The following is a 22894-nucleotide window of genomic DNA, read 5'->3' as shown; positions in this document are numbered from 1 at the left end:
GTTGTGGTTTGCCATTTATGTGATGTCATGTGAGTGACAGGTTGTCCCGCCCTCACGCCAGTAAACACGTCATCAGAGAAGAGATGTTGCTGTGTTTATGTGATTATGTGCACGAATAAATCATTTATAATAAATACTACATTATTCCATAAAAAACAAGAATTGCAAACTTTGATTTCATGGTGACTTTAAAGGGGTGGTTGAATATGGTTTCACTTTTCTAACTTGAGTTAGTGTGTAATGTTGCTGTTTGAGCATAAACAACATCTGCAAAGTTACGACACTCAAAGTTCAAAGCAAAGGGAGATATTTTCTTTTAAAGAAATTGCTTTTTAAGGACTACAACAAACGACTGGTAGGGACTACACGATATTCCTCCCGGGTTAGTGACATCACTAACCCTAAAATTTACATAAACCCCGCCCCCGGAGCACGATTTATAGATTATCAAGACAGAATATGCTAATCAATGACTAGAAGATAGCTACACATAAGCTACATAAATTCACCAACTAAACATTCAGAAATGTTGTCACTTCATCTTGAGTCTCTCCATCTTTCTGACTTCGGTTTTTAACATAAAAGTTTTGGAAATTTTCAGTGCATGTATGTGTGAGGTAAAAGAACACAAGCTGTTGTAGCTCCGCCCCCTGTGCTGGGAGCAGCAGCTCATTTGCATTTAAAGGGACAGTGTTTTTGCTCGCCCTCAAAAAGTGACAACTTTAACATGCTATATAAAAATATCTGTGGGGTATTTTGAGCTAAAACTTCACATACACACTCTGGGGACATCAAAGACTTATTTTACATCTTGTGAAAAGGGCATTATACCACCCCTTTAATCACCTGCCATCTCATGTTCATCTGCTTTTCAGTGCAATACCCACATCTCAAAATTCAACCAACAACCGATCCATAGAACTAATTTGCCGCCCTACTTTTTTCTTCTTCTTCAATAATCCGTAACACTCAAATGCATGTCACAGTATGGAAGAAAATATATCTCATTACCTCCAATTCATCGCAACTTTATATGGTGTGCATAAAACTTTTGGGTAGAAAAAAAGTTCAGGTGCGCTCAAGAAACCAAAATCATCAGTTGGAAGACACAAAAATGTGGGTAGAAATTAAAATAGAAAGCACTGAGTACATGTTAGCTAACTATGCCTTTAAATATGTAACTAATACAGAGATAATATATTTTAATAGTGTTGCAGCCTTTGTCCTGCTGTTTTCAGAATTTTAATGGACTATTTTTCTTTTAATTAAACCATATTTAATTAATTAATTAATTTAATGAAACCATATTGTGGCTTCCATATTGCGACTTGCATCCCAATGTAACATTATCGAAAAAGAAAAAAATGTGGGGACTTGGTTCTATGCATTGCTTGTTGATTGGATGTTGAGTAAAAAAATTGGAACGACGCGCCGTCGACGTAATCGATTACGTCGATTACAAATATCCATTGATTTGAAGGGAATGTGTCGATGCGTCACACTGTTCACATTAATCCCTAATCCCCTGTAATGTTTCACACAAAACAAAACCGTCGATTATAAAAATCCGCAATTTGAGGGGAATGTGTCGATGTGTCACACTGTTCACATTAATCCCTAATCCCCTGTAATGTTTCACATAAAACAAAACTCTTGACCAGATGCTAATGGCTAGTATGGCAGCTCCGCTTAATACGGTTGCGTTCATACAGCCTTTTGACAAGCGCATATAACCAAACTGACACCTGCACATTTTCAGGACTCACATCCACAGTCTACTTAAAATATATATATATATTTTTAAATATCTGATGCCGGTGATCTGACGGCTTGATTGGATTCGTTTATTTAATAACACTCTGTCAATTGTGATAAAACTTCCTGGTGTTATGGACATAACCATTTTTGATACTGTCGCTGCTTGGCGTTGTGACTTCTGCTCTTTGTTCATACAGATATGAGCGAAACATTTCAAGACTCACACTTTGCTGTCAATCCTAAACAGTGACTATGAGTGCAGCCATCATGGAGATTTGTATTACTGATAGATGCCTTTTAATTCTTCTCATTTAGTTATTTTTTAAATTGTATTTTATGAGAAAATGTTTGAATAAAACATTGAAAGATTAATGGCAGAAGCTATGGTTATCAATTATTGGTAAGTTAACCTAAAGAATTAATCAACTGATCGGAAAATAATTTGAATATAATAATAATAATAATCGATAGATTAATCGACTAATCGTAAAAAATAGGCTAATGATCAAATATAATCGTTAGTTACAGCCCATGAAACATGGATGAATCATTCACTGTACGATCTATAACGTGCATTTGGAATTTTCATTTCATGCCATCTTTAAGATAATCTACTCAATATTTCTGTTATTTATTTTGACAAGCTATGATATGAAATACTCCACAGGGAATTAGGGGGCCTCAGCAAACTTCATGGGGCTGCAAGACTAAAAAACATACTTATTCACTTAAAATGCTAAAAGACTTTATGCTAAATGCTAAAATCAACATATAAACTGACATCATATGTATCGTTTTAATTTGTCTTAAGAATAGCTGTTGTTATTTCTGCTGAACATACAGTTCTGAACAGAAAGTTCGGAAAGTTCTGGAATCACAATGTTAATCGCAGTTCATTATTTTAATTAACTGACACTCAGAGTTTCTGTTAATAAAAGGATGGAAAACAAACAGTCTAATGGACTATCTTAGCCCACATGAGAATGGGGGCTTTATATGGTCTGGACAATGGTGGTCTCGGAGTTAAAAAGATTGAGAACCACAGTTTCTTTATAAGGCCTTTTTTGTTCACAGTTGCGTCAGTAGCTTTCTCTTTTCTTTGAGTGTGTTAGTTGATTAGATGTTCTTCACTACTTGTTTTGTAGAGCAAGTAAAAGGTCGTGCACAGTTTTTTTAGATAGGGCTCAGTACTTTTTTGTCCAAGATAAAGCTATTCTTTAGGTAACTGCATTTCTGAGGTCATCTAAGCTTATTACATTAATAAAGCTTACACATGGAGAGGTTTCATGAATTGATTTAGGTATTTAGCATTTGCTGGGATTGTTTCAATTTAGATGATTATAATTCATACAAATGTACAAAGGAAAGGGTAGGTCATGTATCTGGACATTTTTACTCTTAGATTTTCCGCTGTTTTTAAACAAATCGTTGCTGTAATCTCATAATTAATATCAGCTCATAAATGCTGAATTTTTATTAAAAGCACAATGCTGTTTAAAATAGTTTTAGATGGAGTACAGTAGGACATGCCAACTTTCCGAATTTATTTCATGTCAACTTCCCAAATACATTTTGAGGAATGCTGAAACAGCATACACATTGTGTTTCTTTTAAGGTGTGTGTTTGTGTCGAATAATGAGGAAGAAGTATTTGTCAGACTTAAATTTGTCTGTAGGCAAAATTGATTCAGAGTGAAAGAGTGTTTTTCTTGTCATCTTGCTCATCTTCCTGTTTATCTTGTTGTGCCTTTATGTAAATACAGAGAATATGCTTGTCTAGCTTTACATTAGCTGTTCCAAAAACTACTTACAGTCTTACATAGACAGACATTTGACTTGTGGAATGAAGTCTTGACCAGGATGTTCATTGTTGTCTCTTTCTTTGTCTCACTTCAGCAGTTGCTCATATCTGTCCTTCCTTGTAGATTTTAGAGTAGATTAAACAGATGTGTATCATCTGTGAGGGTTTGACCGGTCAAACAGCTCAGTGGTTGTGTGTGTGTGTATGTTATTGCATATTGAGTGAGTGATATGTTGTTGTCAATGTGTAATCAAATGCAAGAATGCACATGTGGACTATGTGCATCTGTGCTGTGTGAATTAACATGTTAGATCTTAATTATGTTTAGGAGAGACTGTTGTGTATATTAAATATATAGATGATTTTAATAATCACAATGCATAACAACTACATATTTTTTGTTGCAGTTAGTGGTTAAACAGATCACAAAACTCACGGTTAGGATCATATTGCGTTTTGAGTCACGGATCGGATAATTTTTCACATTTTAGGGGTGGGGTGGTAACTCTGCTATCCATTTATTACTTAAAGCACACGTTATACCACATCAAAAACTTCTAGCCTAACTTATAAAGTTCAGACATTATTAAAGGCGAGTCAGTAAGAAATAAGAACAAAACAAATAGGCTGCACAAATCAGAAGCATAGATAAATACAATATAACAAAGTTGAGTAAAGTATTAATTTCAGGTACAGAAATGTAATAATTAATTGTAAAATAACACCATGTTCACTGTATAAATTTAATATAGATTCGTCTTTGTTAAAGCTGTGTTTTGTATAGAAAACAGCAGGTGTTTATGGGCTGCTGTCACTTTAAGACCGAACGCACAGATCCATTATAATGACGTACATCCTTCTCTTGTTCCTTTCTCTTGAGACATAATCGACTGTGTTTACGAGAATACTTGCCGAGACTGGTATTTCGACCTAATTTTGTGTGTATGTGTCCATCCAAGTGCAAGGCGAAAGAGGAATCAGTTCGGAGTTTGCATGCGCCTCTCTCTATGTGCACGTGCTTTGGGTGTGTGTGGCTGTGCGCACAGATAACAGCGCACGAGTACAGAAGAATTAAATTCTCTTTTGCCTCTTCTAGCACTGGAATGGTAATGGTTTAGAATCTACTGAATGTGTAATCTAGCAAGACAAAACACGTGCAAATTATAAAACTGAAAGTTCATAACGGTTAAACTTGAAATGAATCTGCGAATCACATGCGTGCCGAACCGTGGGGCCTCGTCCATACGGATCACGGATCAGCAATGATCCGTTTAACCCCGTTACATAATAATTAATTTAGTTAATTATGTAAAAAAAAAAAATATATATTTTGAAAAATGTTCTATAGGCCTATTTTATTTTTTTACTCCTCTCAATAACTTTTGGTTTTATTGAAGAACATACGGTTCTTGAAACTTCTAAAATAACAAAATTAATTGTGGTTACTTAACTTTAAGGGATAGTTCACACAAAAATGAAAATTCTGTCATCATTTACTCACCCTCAAGTTGTTCCTGTATGAATTTCTTTCTTCTGCTGAACACAAAAGAAGATATTTTGAAGAATGTTGGTAACCAAACAGTTTCTGGTCCCCATTGACTTTCATAGTATTTTTTTTTTCAATGGGGACCAGCAACTGTTTGGTTACCAACATTCTTCAAAATATCTTTTGTGTTCAACAGAACAAAGAAACAGGTTTAGAACACCTTAAGGGTAAGTCGGGGTACGTTTACACGACAACAATGTACTAAAAAAGGAAAAGTTTTCCTTTCCTTTTTTTCGCGTTCAGACGACAACATTGTCAAAACGATCCCTGTTCACAAGAATTCGCAGTAGCACCTCAATGCAGTACACGAGATCCGGGGGGCGGAGTTGGATCCAGATATAAGGGGTGGAGATTAGTAGGTTTAGGGGTGGGTTTAGGGATTAAGGGGTGGAGATGGGTAGGTTTATGGATCAGGGGGTGGAGATGGGTAGGTTTAGGGATCAGGGGGTGGAGATGGGTAGGTTTAGGTATATGTAAGGTGGGAGGAGTCGGATCTGGATCCGACTCCTCCCCGTGGATTTCATGTTCCGCAGTGAGGACCATCTCAGAATTCGCGAAAACCACTAAAAACGCTGTATTATGCTGCCAGGCCAGTAGTTGGCGATGTCACTTTGCCTATAGACTTGACCGAACACATAATACGCATATGCATGACGTCACCGGTTTCACATATTTACGTTTTTTACACGGAGAGATAACAGTATTTTTTTTAAACCCTATTTCAAAAACTTGCATTTTCAGGCTGCCAAAACGCCATTGTCGTGTCTATGAACGGCCAAAATGCATAAAAGCTCTCCGTTTTTTGTTGAAAACAGTGTAAACGGGCCCTAAATGATGACAGAATTTTCATTTTTGAATGAACTATCCCTGTATCACTTTAACATGCAGTCAAGCCAGTCGCACTTTTGACCTGGCCAAGGACGCGTATATTCAGATCATTCAAACCAGTTATTCATTCTGGTTTCAGAGTACAGTAACATCAAATCGATTAAAAAAAATAATAATTTAATTGCTGCTGCCCGTCTAAATCAGCCCAATGGCGATTTCCGATAGATTGGGTGAAGGTCTCTGCGCGTTACTGTCTTTCTGCGTGGCAAAGTAATTTAATTCCATTTAACCTTTTATCTGACTCCATTTTATCACAACCTCGAATTTAGGTTAGATTGCCCTATTGGTTATTGTTCAATTATATAATAGTTTAGCAATACATTTGATTATTCTATTTAACTCTTTACTTTATATTTGAGTTTCGCGCCGGCCATATTTATACGCAGATCTCACGATCACAAACTCGCCATTCTGATCGATAACCAGAGGTTATGGCTAAAGCATTTACACAATGCCACCGCACATGCTTGCTATTGTTAAAAAGAACCCATGTAGCCCCCTACAGTCGCCCATATAACAACTTAGTTAAAGCCCAAACAATTACCAGAGGTTATGGCTAGTACATTAAGATAATGCCGCTCCAAACGGTGCTATTATCTCAATAGCATTTTTATCTAGCCCACTATTTGCGACTGCATAACAACTTAGTTAAAGTCAAGCAGTTAGTCAGGAATCTAGAATCCCACCAGATGTGCCTCATGCTCCATCTAAACTGGGATTAAAATCAAATGTAACAATTTATTATGCCAGGTAAATGTCATAATCAATTCAAAGATAATAAATACAAAACATCAAATGCTCTGGAATAAAGAAAGAAGATGCAAACCTGACATTTAAAATACACGATGCGGAGTGTCTTGCATACACTACGCATCACGGGCTAATTTGAGTTACAAATCGCCCTGAGCCTCTTGTTGCATTTCTGTACATAGACAGAAACTTCTTTTACATGGAAACATTTGCTAACAGTGGGAATTTGCATTCAGAGTTTACACCTTTGAGAGAAGGATGCCATTTGCCTGGAAGACACACCCTCCTCTGTGTGCAAGTTATCTCTAAACTCTTAAGAACTTTATTACCTTTTGGTTTACTTCTTTGGGAATGAGACATTTGTACCAGTCGCACTGAGACATTTCAAATGATATCAAACATGTGTAATACTGTATGATAATTATTCACATTAAACCATGGATTTTGGTGATCTCAGCATGAGAGAGAAGGAGTGGGGGAAGAGGGAAAGAGATGTATTCTGAGATGAGACTTGCGTCTCAAATGGTGATGCTAACTTCACAAGAGAGAGTTCAAATGTTAATTTCCTTTGTTTTCTCAGAGAGTTGCCATCTCTTCCAGTTCTTCCAGTTTTTCCAGTCTTACACTGCTAATTTTTTTCCCCTCAGAGACATATGCAGCTGTAACCTAAACATTTTATTTGTGTAGGCAAATATTTAACTTTTTTAAATGGTCTACATCTACCATCTGTACAATTCTAAAATTGGTTTAGAGCTTTTTGGGTTCAACCCACTTTATTGTCCTAATTTGTTTGAGATAAAATGATATTACATATTAATAAATTGTATTTATAAACAAGTGTCATGTTTGTGATTTTCATTTGTCAAGTAGCCAGCTTCTGCCCATGAAATTGTGATTTTATTAAATTCATTTTATATTTATTCAGGTACAGAATTAAAATGTTGTGTATTGTACATTTTTTTGTACGTTTTTTTTTTCTTTTCTTTTTTCGCAAAAAAAATCCTTGGATGGAAACCCAGATAATAAGACTCTAAATAATCACCCTAAATGTTTTCTACCTCCAAGGGTAATTTCAGAGGCCAGCAGTTCTCTCTCTCTGTGTGTGTGTGTGTGTGTGTGTGTATTTTCAAGAGCATGACTTGTAAGTCTGTCTGTAATGTGGCTGGAATTTGCAGTCACTGAAATTACAGTAAATCCTGGAGGATAAACTCTTCTCATTCCTCAGTTTGAGGAAAACTGTTTTCCTGGGTACGAGGAATGCTTTCTCTACATTTCGGCCTCAAGACGGCAAGCTTTTGATTACACTCTTCTACGCTCCTTGAGTGTTTTGCATTAAACAATTATACGAAAGCAAGGGATGATTACTTCATATTATCTTACAGGTTCAAAGTTTTCCAGCTGTCATGATCTCTCTAAGGCAATGTGCTTTCGGGAATAATAGCATTGATTACCAGATGTATGGAAGAATGAAAAGTGATTGGAGACTGAAAAAAGTTTTTCTGGAAAACAGTTGTTGTTGTTGTTGTTGTTGTTGTTGTTTGACTTTGTCTGTAGTCTGTTAAAATGTCTTATTTCTTATGTCATTCTCATGTTTCTTTTCTCTCTTTCTCTGAAATATTCTTGTGTTTTGACAGGTTATTACTAGGGCTTATTCATTTAATATTATATAGGCTATATTATGAAAATTATATGATATTTAATAATTAATATATAGAGAGGAATTCTTTCACACTCATGTGGAATGAGTGTGCCAAATAAATCCAATGTTTAAGCGTTTTAACCATGGATAGAGACTGAAAAAATAATACTAAATAGTCAAATTACAATGGTATTGTAATTTGCTTTGAGTTTATCCTATTTGTTTCTCTCTTTATCTCTCATAGGAGGAGGAGGGAAACGGAATGGGCGGAGCAAGAAATGGAAGGAGATGCTCAAACTGCCTCATATCAGTCTGTGTGAGGAACTTAGACGCACTATTGGTAAGATAGATGTATGAAAGAGTGCATTCAGAAATGAGCTTTGGCAGAATATATGTTTTACGTAGGGCTGGCAATCAATAAAACTACGTAACTAACCACATAAATATTTGATGAGAAAATCAATCAATTCAAACACATTAGCCTACATTATTGTGGCAAGTGTGTAAATCATTGAATAGGCATTACAAAACAGTGTTAAAGGTCAAAATATTGTTTGTTTTATTTTTGTATCATTGAACATAAGCCTATCACTGGCCTATACTGGCACGTTTCATGTGGACCGGTACTTCAAGGTTGAATTGATCTGATAAACAGAATTTAGATACGGGTCGGGTCAGGTGGCATGATTAATTGCATGAATAATTCACTTTTTTATTTAATTAATTGCACTAAATTTACAGCCCTAGTTTCAAGGTATTAAAAATACCAATTTGTTTGTATTTGTATACATACAAACATTCCTAGTCATGCAGAGACCAGGTGCAGTGGCGCAGATATCCTCTGATCACGTTGGGTTTTTTTGGTGGTTAAAATCAAATTATGCAAGCAAAATCCTCTCTCATTAGTGCTGTTTGATGTTATTTAAGCATTGCCCGTCTGGCTGATATCTAGAAACCTTTTTTAGCATTGCAAATAACATGTATAGGATTACCTAAAAGCAAATGTATTTCTTTTTTTCTCTTTTATTATGTTAGATTTATCTACATCAACTTGAGGAACTTGAGTTCTAATATATTTTAAAATATGCATATCAGATATATAATGTTGGCCATTATCATCCATTAAAATTCTGTCATTATGAGCAATGTTTTATATTATTGCATCCCTGATTTAAATAGTTCAATCAATTAATTGATTCCTTTAAATTAAGTTAAATAGTTAGTTGCAGATGCAATTGTGTTACAGTAATTAATTCACAATACGTTGTTTTTTTACTTGTTGCACCTTAAAAATAGTACATATTAAAATCTTTATTTATAATTATAATTATTCATAATTATTTTGTGGTTCTCTAAACAAAGCATACTTACTAGTGTATTCCTCGTTAGGTTTACATGGTTTAGAATGTTTCTGTCAGTTAAAGATTTATGCTAGTGTGTGGGCAGGTGTGTGTGTATGTGTTTGCGTCAGACAGCTGTAGACCTTGGCTCACTGAGGAAGTCCTGGCTGTTTCCTCTTGGCCCAGAATGCACCAGGCCTATAACGTTCCAGAGAGTCCTGCAGCAAAGGGCTCAGCTTGAGCGCTCTGCTCAGCATCACTGTGATTTAGTGTTGTGGCTGTATGCTGAGTTTTGCACTTTTTGTGTGTATATAGAGGAAATATTTCATAAAAGGGGTCATATATCATGTATTAAAACATTTTATTTTTTCCCTAAGGTCTAAAAAATTTTTATTTAAGGGCATTGCACCTCAATCAGTCAGAATTATGTTTTTCATGATTTTCCATCCTCCCTGGCAAATTCCATGAATGCAGTACAGTTTTGTGTCTGGGTTCTTTATTTCTAAATTAGAGGCGCAAATGTCATGTTTAATATGAGACCTATTAGATATGTTGAGAAATTATTCAAATTAACATTGTATTAAAAGTATCTAATTTCAAATATATATGATAAATGTCAAATGAGGTTTCTGTTTTCTTCCTTTACTGAGTCCGTGGCCCTGTTTACACCTGGTATTTTGATGCATTTTGGTCAATCTGATCATAAGTGAACGACGCTAAATACAGTCCTAAACGGGGTCTAAAACGTTTTGAGCTCCCTTTCACCCACTTCGAAAGGCAGTTGAAAACGCATTTGACCGAATTGCTTTCATAGTGTCGATGCTCATGTGGTCGAATGCGTCTGAACAACCACAAAAGACTGCCTATTTTCTAATGCGTAAACATAATGAGACCTAATGCGTAAACATAATGAGAAGCACACTAGCCAGACGGGATTTAAACTTTGTCAGCTGAAGACCTAAGTTTAATTTGAAGACAAAAAATGTACCAAGCATGATGTTCTCGCACCATTTCTGATTTCCGGGTCTAGGGGTATGATTCTTGCCTGGGTTCAAATCCCGGACGAGCCCCCATAAATGTTACTTCCCTTAGATGTAATTTGATGTTACATTTGATGTTGATACAAAACAGGACGTCTTACGTGGTGGGAAATGTATGTCACGTGACTTAGCTGTTCCCTCCTTCCCAGCCTCACACAACGTGACGACTGAAGAAGACAGTAGCAGCAGTACACTTTACAACCACAATGCAAAGTACATTTCAATCAAAGATTAAACACACAGTATACAAGGACTCTACAACAGCAATGTACAAAACAGCAAACGAGCAGCAACAAGGTGAGCAAAAAGCTGGAGGAGATACGGGTATTTGAAGAGGCCGGTGTAATGTGATTGACAGTGTGAACCGGGGCGTCGACTTCCTTAGTGAAGACTGACAGGCTGTGGATCCAATGATATCTGATTCTGAAACACTCACCAAAACAGACCCACACATATACATATACAACACGCATTCCTACTGTACATAACACGCACTGGTCTTGCCGTGGTCTTGTGGCTCTCAGAGCAGAAACGAAAGCTGCGGAACGTGGTCTCCGGTCGCATTCATATGTAAATTGCGTGAGCTTATTTCGTTCATTAGATTGAAAGATCTGAAGAGGCCCAAATATTTACCCTAGACCCTCCCCTCAAAGAAATCAGGAGAGAAGTGGTTGAAAGTGCACAAAAGAGACAGATTAAACCACCAGGTGTAAACGGGAATCATTCTCCCTCATCTACTTGTGATCCGATCGGCCAAAACGCATCTTAATACCAGGTGTAAACAGGGCCTGTGTTTCCTTTTTGTTTCCTTGGTTTATAAAATATTCTCTTTTGTTGTCACGGCTACTCACTGATTGATTGATTTGTTACCCCAACCCCTTGTTTGTCTCTTCAGTTACTCTGTGTTTACTGTTTATATGGTGCATTCATTTTATGTCGGGAAAGATCGTATGCGAATTGAATGCACATGAACGCCACAACAAAGTCGTAAATACAAGTGGTCACCCCGGGATTTTCTTTAAGCCCTGATCTTTATGAGTTGGGGGCATGTCAGTGCGAAATATGGCTGAATACCACAATACTTAAAGGTATTTAGCAGTGCCATTGTCAGGCTTTTTAATTTACATGCACTAGAGCTTTTCCTTATTTTCCCACCTCACTTACTTATGTACATACTCATACTCTCAATTCAGTTCATTAGGCCAACTAGAACTTCTGTCATTATTATAGGCTAATTAATCGGCCTGGTTGATGGACATGAACCATATGAGTTACATGTCAAAACATCTCAAGGGCCCCAAAAACACCTCAGACCCCAGAGGGTTGAATCGCTTACAGTGCGTGTCCACTGGCGCAGAGCGAGCGTTTTCAGTTAATTCCTATGGAAGCTCCTATAAGGTTTTTCTGATGGACAAAATCAAGTAATTTTCTTGTTCAAGAATTTATTTTCTTGTTTGCCTCAGATCACAATAGGGAAGAAAAGACTATCGCAACTTCTCATTTCATGCTGACTTTAAAGATTATAGATGAGGAAAATGATGTGACGATGATAGGTTTAACTGTCTTTCTCTGTCTCTCTGCTTATTTAATTCAATCTCAGAGAGGGATTACACTAGCCTTTGTGAGAAGCAACCAATCGGTCGTCTGTTGTTTCGGCAGTTCTGTGACACTCAGCCCAAATTACGACGCTGCATAGAGTTCCAGGATTCTGTGGTATGAAATCTCTTCACAAACATACACCTTTAATCTCTCTATCTTTGTCTTTTTCTCTTAGACTGCCTTTGACATACACATACTATCTATCTCTATGTCAAAGATCGAATTGTTCTCTCTCCTTCTCTTTAATGGAACACATATTTTGTGCACCCTTACTGATTCAGCAAATTAATTTCAGCATTATTTTTGTGTGTTTGTTTAGGCAATATATCAGTTGGCTGCGGATGAGAAGAGGAGAGACGTCGGTTTAAATATTTTAGACACATATTTTAATAATGGGGTAAATATTTATTCAAATTTTGCTCGCACGCACCTGTTCTCACACTCTCCTATGTGCACGTGTTCATTGAAAGAATTGCTGAATTAATGATTTAACTTTAAACTTCTCTTTTTTTTTTATGACGCACTATCAACCCCTCTTCCTGTTTACTCTCCCTCTTTTTCATTCTGTCTTCCTCATGTAGTCAGCAGCTCATCTACCAGAGATTGCTCAGGATGTTGTTGGGGATTGCAGGCAGAAACTAGAACAGACTCCATGTAAAGAGCTGTTCCAGGAGTGTACCAGGTAAATAACACATTTATTTAATATTAAGTAAAAGAAGTTCACTTGGCAGTCATCTACTGCAGGTAACAGCTATTTTGCAGTCAAATAACACCTATACAAAAACTATGAAGGGAAAACTCCAAGACATTTTCTGAAGTTTGATTCAATAATACTCTACCATTCAAAAGTTTGGAGTCGGTAAGATATTTTATGTTTTTGAAAGAAGTCTCTTATGCTTACAAAGGCTGGATTTATTTGATCAAAAACTTAAAAGTCACTTTAACATGGTTTAAACATAAATGTGTGTCACCCGTGTGTGTGTACACAACCACCCTATAATGGTAAATATCCACCCACTCCTTTTTTATATTCCCCATAAATCATAAACAGTTTCTAAAAATGAGTCGTTCGCATTTTGTATACCTTGTGACCAGAGTAAATTTTGACAGCCATTTTTGATTTAGTCTTAAGGCCCGTTCACACCAAGCACGATAACTATAAAGATAACGATAAAGATAACTATATATGTGTCCACACCAGCGCTTATTCTAAGCACGCGCGCGCCCGGATGATCCAGATCCATTTTAAATGCGCGAGACCTTTAAATTAGAATGGATTCTGATTGGCTGTCAGTGTTTTATCGTTCGACAGCTGGAAAAAAATCGTTCTGAAAGTGATCCCAACGATATCGTTCCTCATATCTTTATCGTTATAGTTGTGGTGTGAACTCTGTTATTCTTTAATATGGAGAACGATTTTTAGAATTATATCTTTATCGTTATCTTTATAGTTATCGTCCTTGGTGTGAACGGGCCTTTAGCCTAGTCTTCAGACGAAAATGCTTATTAGTCTTAAGGCCCGTTCACACCAAGGACGATAACTATAAAGGTAACGATAAAGATATAATTCCAAAAATCGTTCTCCGTTATCATCCGGGCGCGCGCGTGCTTAGAATAAAAAGACCGTTATCGGTCGCTGGTGTGGACACATATATAGTTATCTTTATCGTTATCTTTATAGTTATCGTGCTTGGTGTGAACGGGCCTTTACATTTTTGTCATTTTTTTCTTTCACAGTTTTAGTCGGCTTGCGACAGAAAACAAACCGACTGAATGACATTCATTTCAGCAGAATCAATGAAGATCGCTGAACTCCAGCTTACTCGTTTGTCAGTATTTTTAAACCATCCGCCCTTATTCCACAGTGTATAGAGAACGTGTGCGCATAGTTGCCAAATTGCAAAGATTTCGTAAAACGCCAGGTAAAAAAACACGTTCTTTTAACAGAAAAGCTTTGATTGGGGGATTTAAATTTTTGATATCTGGAAAACGTAAGCATGAAAGCTCGTAATGCTTTGTGTCCTCCTTTATTTGACAAAAACAAAGAGTCATTTTGGTCAAGTTTTTATTTTTTACCACATTTTAGTCTCGTCTTTTTTCGTCAACAATATTACATGTTGATATAGTCACAGTTATCGTTTTAAGACCTTGATGTCGACTCGTCATCGTCTCATCTTAGCCATGGAAAAAAAGGTCGTCAACGCAACATTTTTCGTCATAACGAACATTTTTCGTCATAACGAAATTAACACCGACGTCATCACAATGTAACGGACTCCGCCCACGACTGGTGACAGAATCTGACCTGTTAATTTAGTGAGCTGTACACAGTCCGCCATGTTCTCCTTCAATATCGGTCTCTCGTTGTGAGACCATGTTTATCTCCTCGCTAGAGCAGCTAGTGGAAACACAAGGATGTCACAGCTACGTGATAATCGAAAAATGTTATCTTGGCTGCATCAATGAACACAGAATTTGTTTTTCCATTCCACTGTGCTACTTTTCCATTGTGTTTCTATGTAAACGCGCTAGTCGGCCGTGCACTCGCATCTCACACAGGAAACAGCATTCTAAAAGCGCAGCACTCAAGTAAAAAAAAAAAACGTCTCGACACCTTGAGTTTTCCACTGCCTGCGACTCGCGTTTTTAGACACATTGTATTTGAATGGCGCAAGGTCCGTTTAGCGTGTTTACATAAAAAAAAATAAAGGAAATTATCTTTTATTAAGCTATTAAGCAAGTATCTGGAAATAAAGCATAGAAACTGAGATAAATTAGAAATAGTCCTCAGTGTTATTATCAGTGTCTGTAATTTATATCAAAACAGCAAAGCTGAATTTTCAGCAGCCAGTCTTCAGTGTCGCATGATCCTTTTTAAAATGCGGATTTTGTGCTCAAGAAACTTTTCTCATTATTATCAGTGTTGAAACAGTTGTGCTTCCTTTTATTTTTCTGGAAACCGTGATACATTTTTTTCAGAATGTTTTTGATAAAGAGTAAGTTTAACAGCATTTATATGAAATATACTTTTTTGTAACATTATAAATGTTACTTAATGTATTTTGATCAATTTTTTTATGCATCCTTTTTGAATAAATATACTAATTTACTTTCTGACCCCAAATAGGGTAGTGTTAGTGGTGTATATACCAAATCAGCTAGCTCAAATCAGGCTTGATAAATAGTATTTTTTTTATACTATTTTAGTAATAATTGAGCATTAAGATTTTTCCAGCTATGCTCAGAATGGAATACTAACACACAGCATACCACCTACTGCACTGTTCACACTACCGATCAAATGTTAAGACATTCTTTGACTTTGTTCTGCTCATGATCTTAAGAACTTGTTACTAAATAACTTGGTGTCACACAAAGCTGTTACAGCACACAATGGTGCTTTCATAGATTTTATTTTTTAGCACAAAGCACCAGTCCACATTTACTTTATTTATATTCAATTGAGTGTCTAAATTATTCTTTAAAAAGACCACGTTTTGTATTTTACGAAAGAAGGAATGTCTTGAGGCTAAGCAATTTCCTGACTTTTCATTTTTGGTTGAACTATTCCTTTAAGTTTATGCAATAGGCTGGTCCATGTGTTAACACGTGCTAGTTATTTAGTTGATGTAAATATTGAAGTGGAATCAATAGTTTATCCACCTCACTTTTAGTTGTGGTTTTCACCGGTGTTAGTGTGAAGACCGACGGTATTAGAATGAACCGTTCGCTGTAGCCGCGCTGTCTGTCTGAGTAACGTAAACACGTGACTTTAAATCTAAACAGAGTTTTGTGTGTTTGTGTTTAGCCTCAGTCAGTCTTTTAGTTCTGTTTAGTTTAAGCTTCCTTTCTGTTTGAGAGGGGGTGAGGTGGAGTACTTTAACCCTTCCTGTTAAATCTCTATGGGCACCGAGTTTGTTAAAGTATGTGTTGCTGTATTTAAGCGTGATAGCGTGTGTGTTACATTAGAGGGTGAGATGGCATGAGATGCATGAAAAATATCCGGCTCATTTCCCTTCACGCTTGTACACGTCACCGTCGAGATGCTGCTAACTAAGGTCCCATTAGTTAACATCACTTAACAACAATGAGCAACACATTTGTTTTACAGTATTTGTTCATCTTTGTTGACGTAAGTTAATTAAAATATAATTAAGTATTATATTAAGTGTTATGTCATGTTAACTAATGTAGTTAATGTTAAAGGTCCCGTTGCATGCGATTCCATGTTTCAAACTTTAGTTAGTGTGTAATGTTGCTGTTAGAGCATAAATAATATCTGTAAAATTATAAAGCTCAAAGTTCAATGCCAAGCGAGATATTTTATTTAAAGTGTAAGTTGCAGGTTAACCACCACAGCCAATTAATGTGTAAATTAAAGTGCTCTATATGTATATATTTAATTATTTCTGTCTTAAAATGTGTTAAAATAACATTTATTGGGGTTTCTTTGAAGGTAGCGTGTTTTTTCAGTTACTGGGTGATGACGTCACAAGAGGAACTCGCAACCCATACTCTGCTAGATTCTTACTGTATTATGGCTATTTGGAGAACGACTGAGGATGTGGGAAACCATCAAATTAACCGGTCAGGCGTGAGAGAGGGGAGCCATGGCACTCAAATTGGTTTTAATGCTTGGTGTGAGGAGAATGAGTGGAGGGTTAGCTACGTTAGAGCTAGTCTAACCTGGTGCAAACTTAACATATAACGGAACAAGCAAGTCTTGCCGTCATAATATTGCCGTCATGTAGAATAGCAAGGAGGGACAACGACTGAAGACATTATTTACTTACAGTAAGTCAGTCCAAATCAGAGCTGTAACGTTAGAGATGCACACACTGCACAGGCATCAATCAGTCTCATCGACGCCTCAAACGTCATGTAATACCCTTCCTCAATCCACGCGTTATCAATTTCTCACGATTTAATTAGCGATGCGATGTTTATTGTCAGAAAAGAAAAAGAGAAATCGATGTCCCCATCACTGTGTTTGTGTGGGCTATGCCACCCAATTGAATCAGCTGTGGAGAGTATGTGCTGCCGTGAGGTGAACGCGTTTAGGCGCGTTAACGTTAGTGGAACAGCTGGACCCGCGACCGGCTGATCTGACGTGCCTGAACCCGTTTGTTTTGCGAATAGCTTATTCTCATTTCAGGCATGATCACGGTCCCCTTGAAGTCAGCACACACGAGTATGTTTACAATTGAGTTATTTTATCCATATTTTTTTTATCAAATAAAACATACAACCAACTTTTCTGAAGTTATGTAAGGCATCTATAGCTGCTAGCGTACGGTAACTCTACTAGTGAGTTCCTTTTATGACGTCACGCCCCATCTAGTGGAAGGGAGCGGGAGCGGTTAAAACCACTGTTAAAAGTGCCAATTTTTCATATTATATCAGCATTTTGGTATAAAAAAACAATGGTGGGCGGTTCTTATCTTTATGTTTAATAAACACATTGCATTATCTTCGTGAAAATTTTAACCTGCAACTTACACTTTAACAGAAGTTGACTACAAAAAACGGCTCGATTGGACTACACCCCTCTACATCCTGCATTAGTGACATCACCAGAACCGTTTCTTGACTAACCTCCGCCCACAGGAATGCTCCCTCAACTCTACTGGCTACTTGCGCACTTCTTATAACTTAGCCTACTGTGTTTACTCAGCTCTTACGGTGATTTTCTGAAGTAAAACTGACGCTTCATCTTTTGTGTGATGTACAATAAACTTTATTAAACTCATCAGTACATGTTTGATCATCATTCAGACAGCAGACTTGTAGGCTATTATTAATAAATAATGGATACATAGCCTACAAGCAGATGACAAATACGTTATAATAACCGTAATTAAACTACTAAACCATACCTGTTTCATCTCTATACAGCAATCTGACTCTGTAGGCATTATTGTCCGACTCGAAATGAACGCCGTTACTGAGAGTTTCTGATATTATCATCATTCCGTGAGATGAATTTGTCCTGACAGACTGAGCGCGAGCTCATGAAGCTCCGCCCCCTGTGTCGTCCAGCAGCACCTCATTTGCATTTAAAGGGGACACACTGAAACGGCTCGTTTTTCTGAGCCCCAAAAAATGTCAATTTAAACATGCTGTAAAAAATGATCTGTTGGGTATTTTGAGCTCAAACTTCACATACACACTCTGGGGACATCAGAGACTTATTTTACATCTTGTGAAAAGGGGCATAGAACGGGACCTTTAACAAATGGAACCTTATTGGAAAGTTTAAAGTATTGTAAAGTACCTCAGTTTTCAAAACACGGCCTCTCAGGACCAAGTTGTTTTGTTTGGACTGTTTATTTCAATTATCAAGTTCTAGAAGTTCTTTCATGACGTTACATTTTTTTTAGCAAAAATTTTTTTTTACAGCTCTATTATTTATTCATTTATTTGAGTAGCTTTACTGTCATTTAACTACTTGAAATAATGAATAGCTTGTAGGAACACAAGAAAGTATTATGGCAGTACTATGGTACAATGATGGTTACAGAGGGTAGATACTGTATAATTACCATATTAATGTACACCATGGCATTTTTACTTATCTACATTTTCTCAAACTTCCCTTCTCTTTTTTCAGGATAGTTCGTGAATATTTAAGTGGAGTTCCATTCTCAGCATATCAGGAGACAATGTACTTTTCCCGTTTTCTTCAGTGGAAGTGGTTGGAGAGGTGAGTAACACCTCCATCAGCCTTTGTGATTGGTGAAACTGTTCAGACTAATAATTAACACACACAACTAAACAATCTTGCTCTAACAAAGGGCCATTTGAAATCATTAATTCATATTTTTTCATGGATTTTCATATTTTTACAGTAAAATATACAAGTTTCCAAGTTTTAACATGACCTTCATACAACAAAACGAAATGTTTGCTTTAATAAAAATCAGCTGTGATGCCCATAGTTGAAGAAATGTTCTTTTGTTGCATCATGTTCGGTTTCTGAAATTGTTTTGTGCAGTGAATTGACTTGATCTGTATTTCATTTGCAGGCAACCAGTAACCAAAAACACATTTAGACACTACAGGGTATTGGGCAAGGGCGGATTTGGTGAGGTGAGTAATTTAATTCAGTCACTGTCAGATCAGTTTTTAAAGAATTTAACATGACTTAATTAGTCTATTTTTTATTTTATTTTATAATAATTATGTGTGCAGTATTTAGGACCTTTTAATTGAGAGACTCCATGGAAGAATTTTCCAGTTACAGTTTAAAAAATTACTTTGTTACACAGCATGACTATTTAAAGGTGCACTCAGTTATTTTTTGCTTATTGAAAAAGTTTTACATATGTAGAAATGAATAGCACTTTAGAGAAATAACGTTGACAGGGCTGAACACTATGGATTTTTCCTAGTGGACAGTGGTTAAAATTGGCCCCACCACAACAAAAAGTAATAAATAAATACATTAAAATAGTTATTGTTCTTGTTGCATTTGACTCATGCAACCTATAAATAAGTATAATTTAATACTTTATTAAAGTTATATTTTCTTATTAAAGTTATATTCAGTCGAGAGCAATGAGTGGTTTTTTTCTTTGCCTTTTGTTATTTGATTAACATAAAAAGAAAAACAGAAAGCAGCAGGAATATTAGGCTGCTGTCACTTTAAGACCTAATTCCCGGATCCAATATAGTGTTACACATGCGTTTTTTTCTCAACTGTTTACGATCACTCAAGACATATTTACGAGGATACTCACCAAGATGGCTTTTTGACAAAATTTTGTGTATGATTTGTCCAATCAAGCGCAAGAAGACGAGAAAGAGAACTTAATTCTGTTTCGGTTTTTGGCCCAGAATTTTTATTTCGGTGCATCACTAAAAATAATAAGAATGTGTGCACATTTAAGTGAACTGCAAAAGGTGATTAAAAATAATAAATGTCTTTTTCTGTGCCATTTCGCTCTCTTCGTCCTTTCAACCAGGTTTGTGCCTGCCAGGTTCGTGCCACTGGTAAGATGTACGCCTGTAAAAAGCTGGAGAAGAAACGGGTGAAGAAAAGAAAAGGTGAAGCAATGGCATTAAATGAAAAACGCATTTTAGAAAAAGTTAACAGTAGTTTTGTAGTAAGTACTACTTTCTTTTTATTCCTCATTTTTTACTTTTCTCTTAACCTGACGTCTCAGTTGCATGCTGGTCTTGTCTGTATTGTTTGTGCAATAAACGTTTGACTCACTCTCTCTGTGATTCAGTTTCCGTGAGCTTCTCAACAGAGTTTTAGGGAAAATCTGCTTTATTTTCCAGCTTAATGGCAAATCTCGATTTCATTTGTATTTATCATGGGTAGTTGAGCTAAATCTTGCCCAGTGTAGAAGTTCACAACCAATTGCTCTGAATTGAATCATTTACCTCCTGACTAGCTAAATCACAGAGAGATGGTTTAAAACAGCTATTTGGCTGTGGTCCCAAATATCAGCCATAAAAATTATTTTAATATTTGCTGTGTAAAAAGAAGAATTTAAGCTATTTTCATGGTAAACAGATATTCAAACTAAGCATATTTCACAAAGCAGTTTAATTTCTTCATTAAAAATTTCTTAAATAAAAATTATTTTAATATTATGACTTTTGATTCAAAATAAAATAGCATTTAAAATTGTGAAAAAGGAAGATAGTACAAGACCATGTACTTAAGTAGGATTGAATTAACTATTTTTGTTTTTGTATGATTTGGTATTTTTTTTTTTTCTCCCATTATTTATATACTATTATAATATTTAATTAATTTTGAAAATATTATTTAACAAAGATTTAATTTGTATTTGTTCAGTTTTCATTATAAAGTCACCATGAAATCAAACTGGAAAATTCTTATTTTTTTATGTAATATTGCAGTTTATTATAAATTATTAATTTACACACATAATTTAAAAAAAAAAATCACGTGTCCTCGTAATCCAATTGGATGGACAAAATCAAAGACTATCGCAACATCTGTTTAATGCTGACTTTAATGCATTTTAGTTTAAGTTTTAGTCATTTTGTTATGTACTTCACTCATTTTTTATTGTTCTTTTTAATATTTCTATGTAGCTTTAATTTATTTTTTAATGAACTATTTTCATACTGAAACTTATTTCAGGCTTTTAAATATTTCTATTTTACTTTAATTTAGCTTTATTTTAATTATTGAAAATGTATTAAATAAATTACTGCCATGGAAAACACAGGGAGATGTTAGGAAAAATATTCTGGCCGTTTGTTTTTTAATGACTTGATTTGTAAAAATGACCAAAAATGCACTAAAAATAGTGGTCCGTACAACATGTGTTCTCATGCACATTCAAATATGCACCTCAAGATATTTTACACCAGATTTAATGCCAGTGACATCAAATGTCATTAAACTTGATTGTATGTAAACAAAGATTTTCGATTAACAGTGATTCATGTTTTGATCTATTCTTTACACAAAGATACTATATGGCTTCAGAGGACTTATTATATTGTGCACAGGTCTTACAGACCACTTTTATGATACTTATTTTGGTCATTATTGAAGCTTGATAGCCCCAGTCTCCATTCACTTTCACTGGAAAGCGGCCATAACATTCTGCAAAAACTCTTCTTTTTTGTTCCACAGATGAAAATGATTTGAGTTTAGAATGACATAAAGGCAAGTAAATTTGCCGTTTTAGCTGAACCATTCCTTTAAATAACTTGAAGCCTTTTTACATTTTCTTTTTGAGTTTGGTCACGCAGTAAACATTCTAGGACCTCAAAAAATGAACCATTCTAGCACCTCAAAAACGATATTGAAAAGAGAACAGCCAGCCGAACATGTGTACAGACAAAGCACAGTGCCTGCAGTGTAATGTCGGCCTCTGATTCATTCCACTACAGCTGTAGAGCACCTGAGCCTCTGTCCACCCACCCACACACTAACACACAATCTCGCACACACACACACACACACACACACACACACACACACACACACGGCCACACACACATACAGGTGAGTTGTGCTTAGTATTGCAGCTAGTGCAAGTGTCTTTTAGGTATGTAAAGTACATCTAAATTTAAAAGAAAGATTGTATATGTGTGTGGATGTGTGTGCAAGAGTGTGCATGCGTGTGTGTGAGTCTTTGTGCGCATTCATGCTACAGGCAGGCACGATTGCTCCTCATGAACTACTTCACAAATGAGAACATCTCTGTTGCCTAGCAATGCTGACCAAACAGCAGCTTTAGAGAGCAGAGTCAAGTGCTCTAAACCCTAAACCCACACATACACTCTCACTCTCACTCTCTCTTTCTCTCTCTCTCTCTCTCTCTCTCTCTCTCTCTCTCTCTCTCTCTCTCTCTCTCTCTCTCTCTCTCTCTCTCTCTCTCTCTCTCTCTCTCTCTCTCTCTCTCTCTCTCTCTCTCTCTCTCTCTCTCTCTCTCTCTCTCTCTCTCTCTCTCTCTCTCTCTCTCTCTCTCTCTCTCTCTCTCTCTCTCTCTCTCCAACCCCAGAGTTAATTCAGTATGTATAAACAGACTCATGTTTAAAA

General features: G+C 36.2%; 1 protein-coding gene across 4 annotated transcripts in view; it reads left to right on the top strand.

Annotated features, from left to right (window-relative positions):
* grk4 (G protein-coupled receptor kinase 4) overlaps nt 1-22894 on the top strand; it is a 47091-nt gene that overhangs the window by 1703 nt on the left and 22494 nt on the right. For 2 of the 4 annotated variants that reach the window (XM_081361501.1, XM_081361500.1), the window contains exons 2-8: nt 8626-8721; nt 12362-12474; nt 12680-12757; nt 12942-13042; nt 18971-19063; nt 19386-19449; nt 20325-20465. In XM_081361501.1, coding sequence (XP_081217627.1) covers nt 8626-8721; nt 12362-12474; nt 12680-12757; nt 12942-13042; nt 18971-19063; nt 19386-19449; nt 20325-20465 — 686 coding nt within the window. The remainder of the gene's footprint in view (nt 1-8625; nt 8722-12361; nt 12475-12679; nt 12758-12941; nt 13043-18970; nt 19064-19385; nt 19450-20324; nt 20466-22894) is intronic. The other 2 variants (XM_081361502.1, XM_081361503.1) reach the window with 1 other exon arrangement.

This window comes from Scardinius erythrophthalmus (genome assembly GCF_964197995.2).
Source record: "Scardinius erythrophthalmus genome assembly, chromosome: 3".
NCBI classification, from domain to species: Eukaryota; Metazoa; Chordata; class Actinopteri; order Cypriniformes; family Leuciscidae; genus Scardinius; species Scardinius erythrophthalmus.
This window is presented reverse-complemented; position numbering and strand designations above follow the sequence as displayed.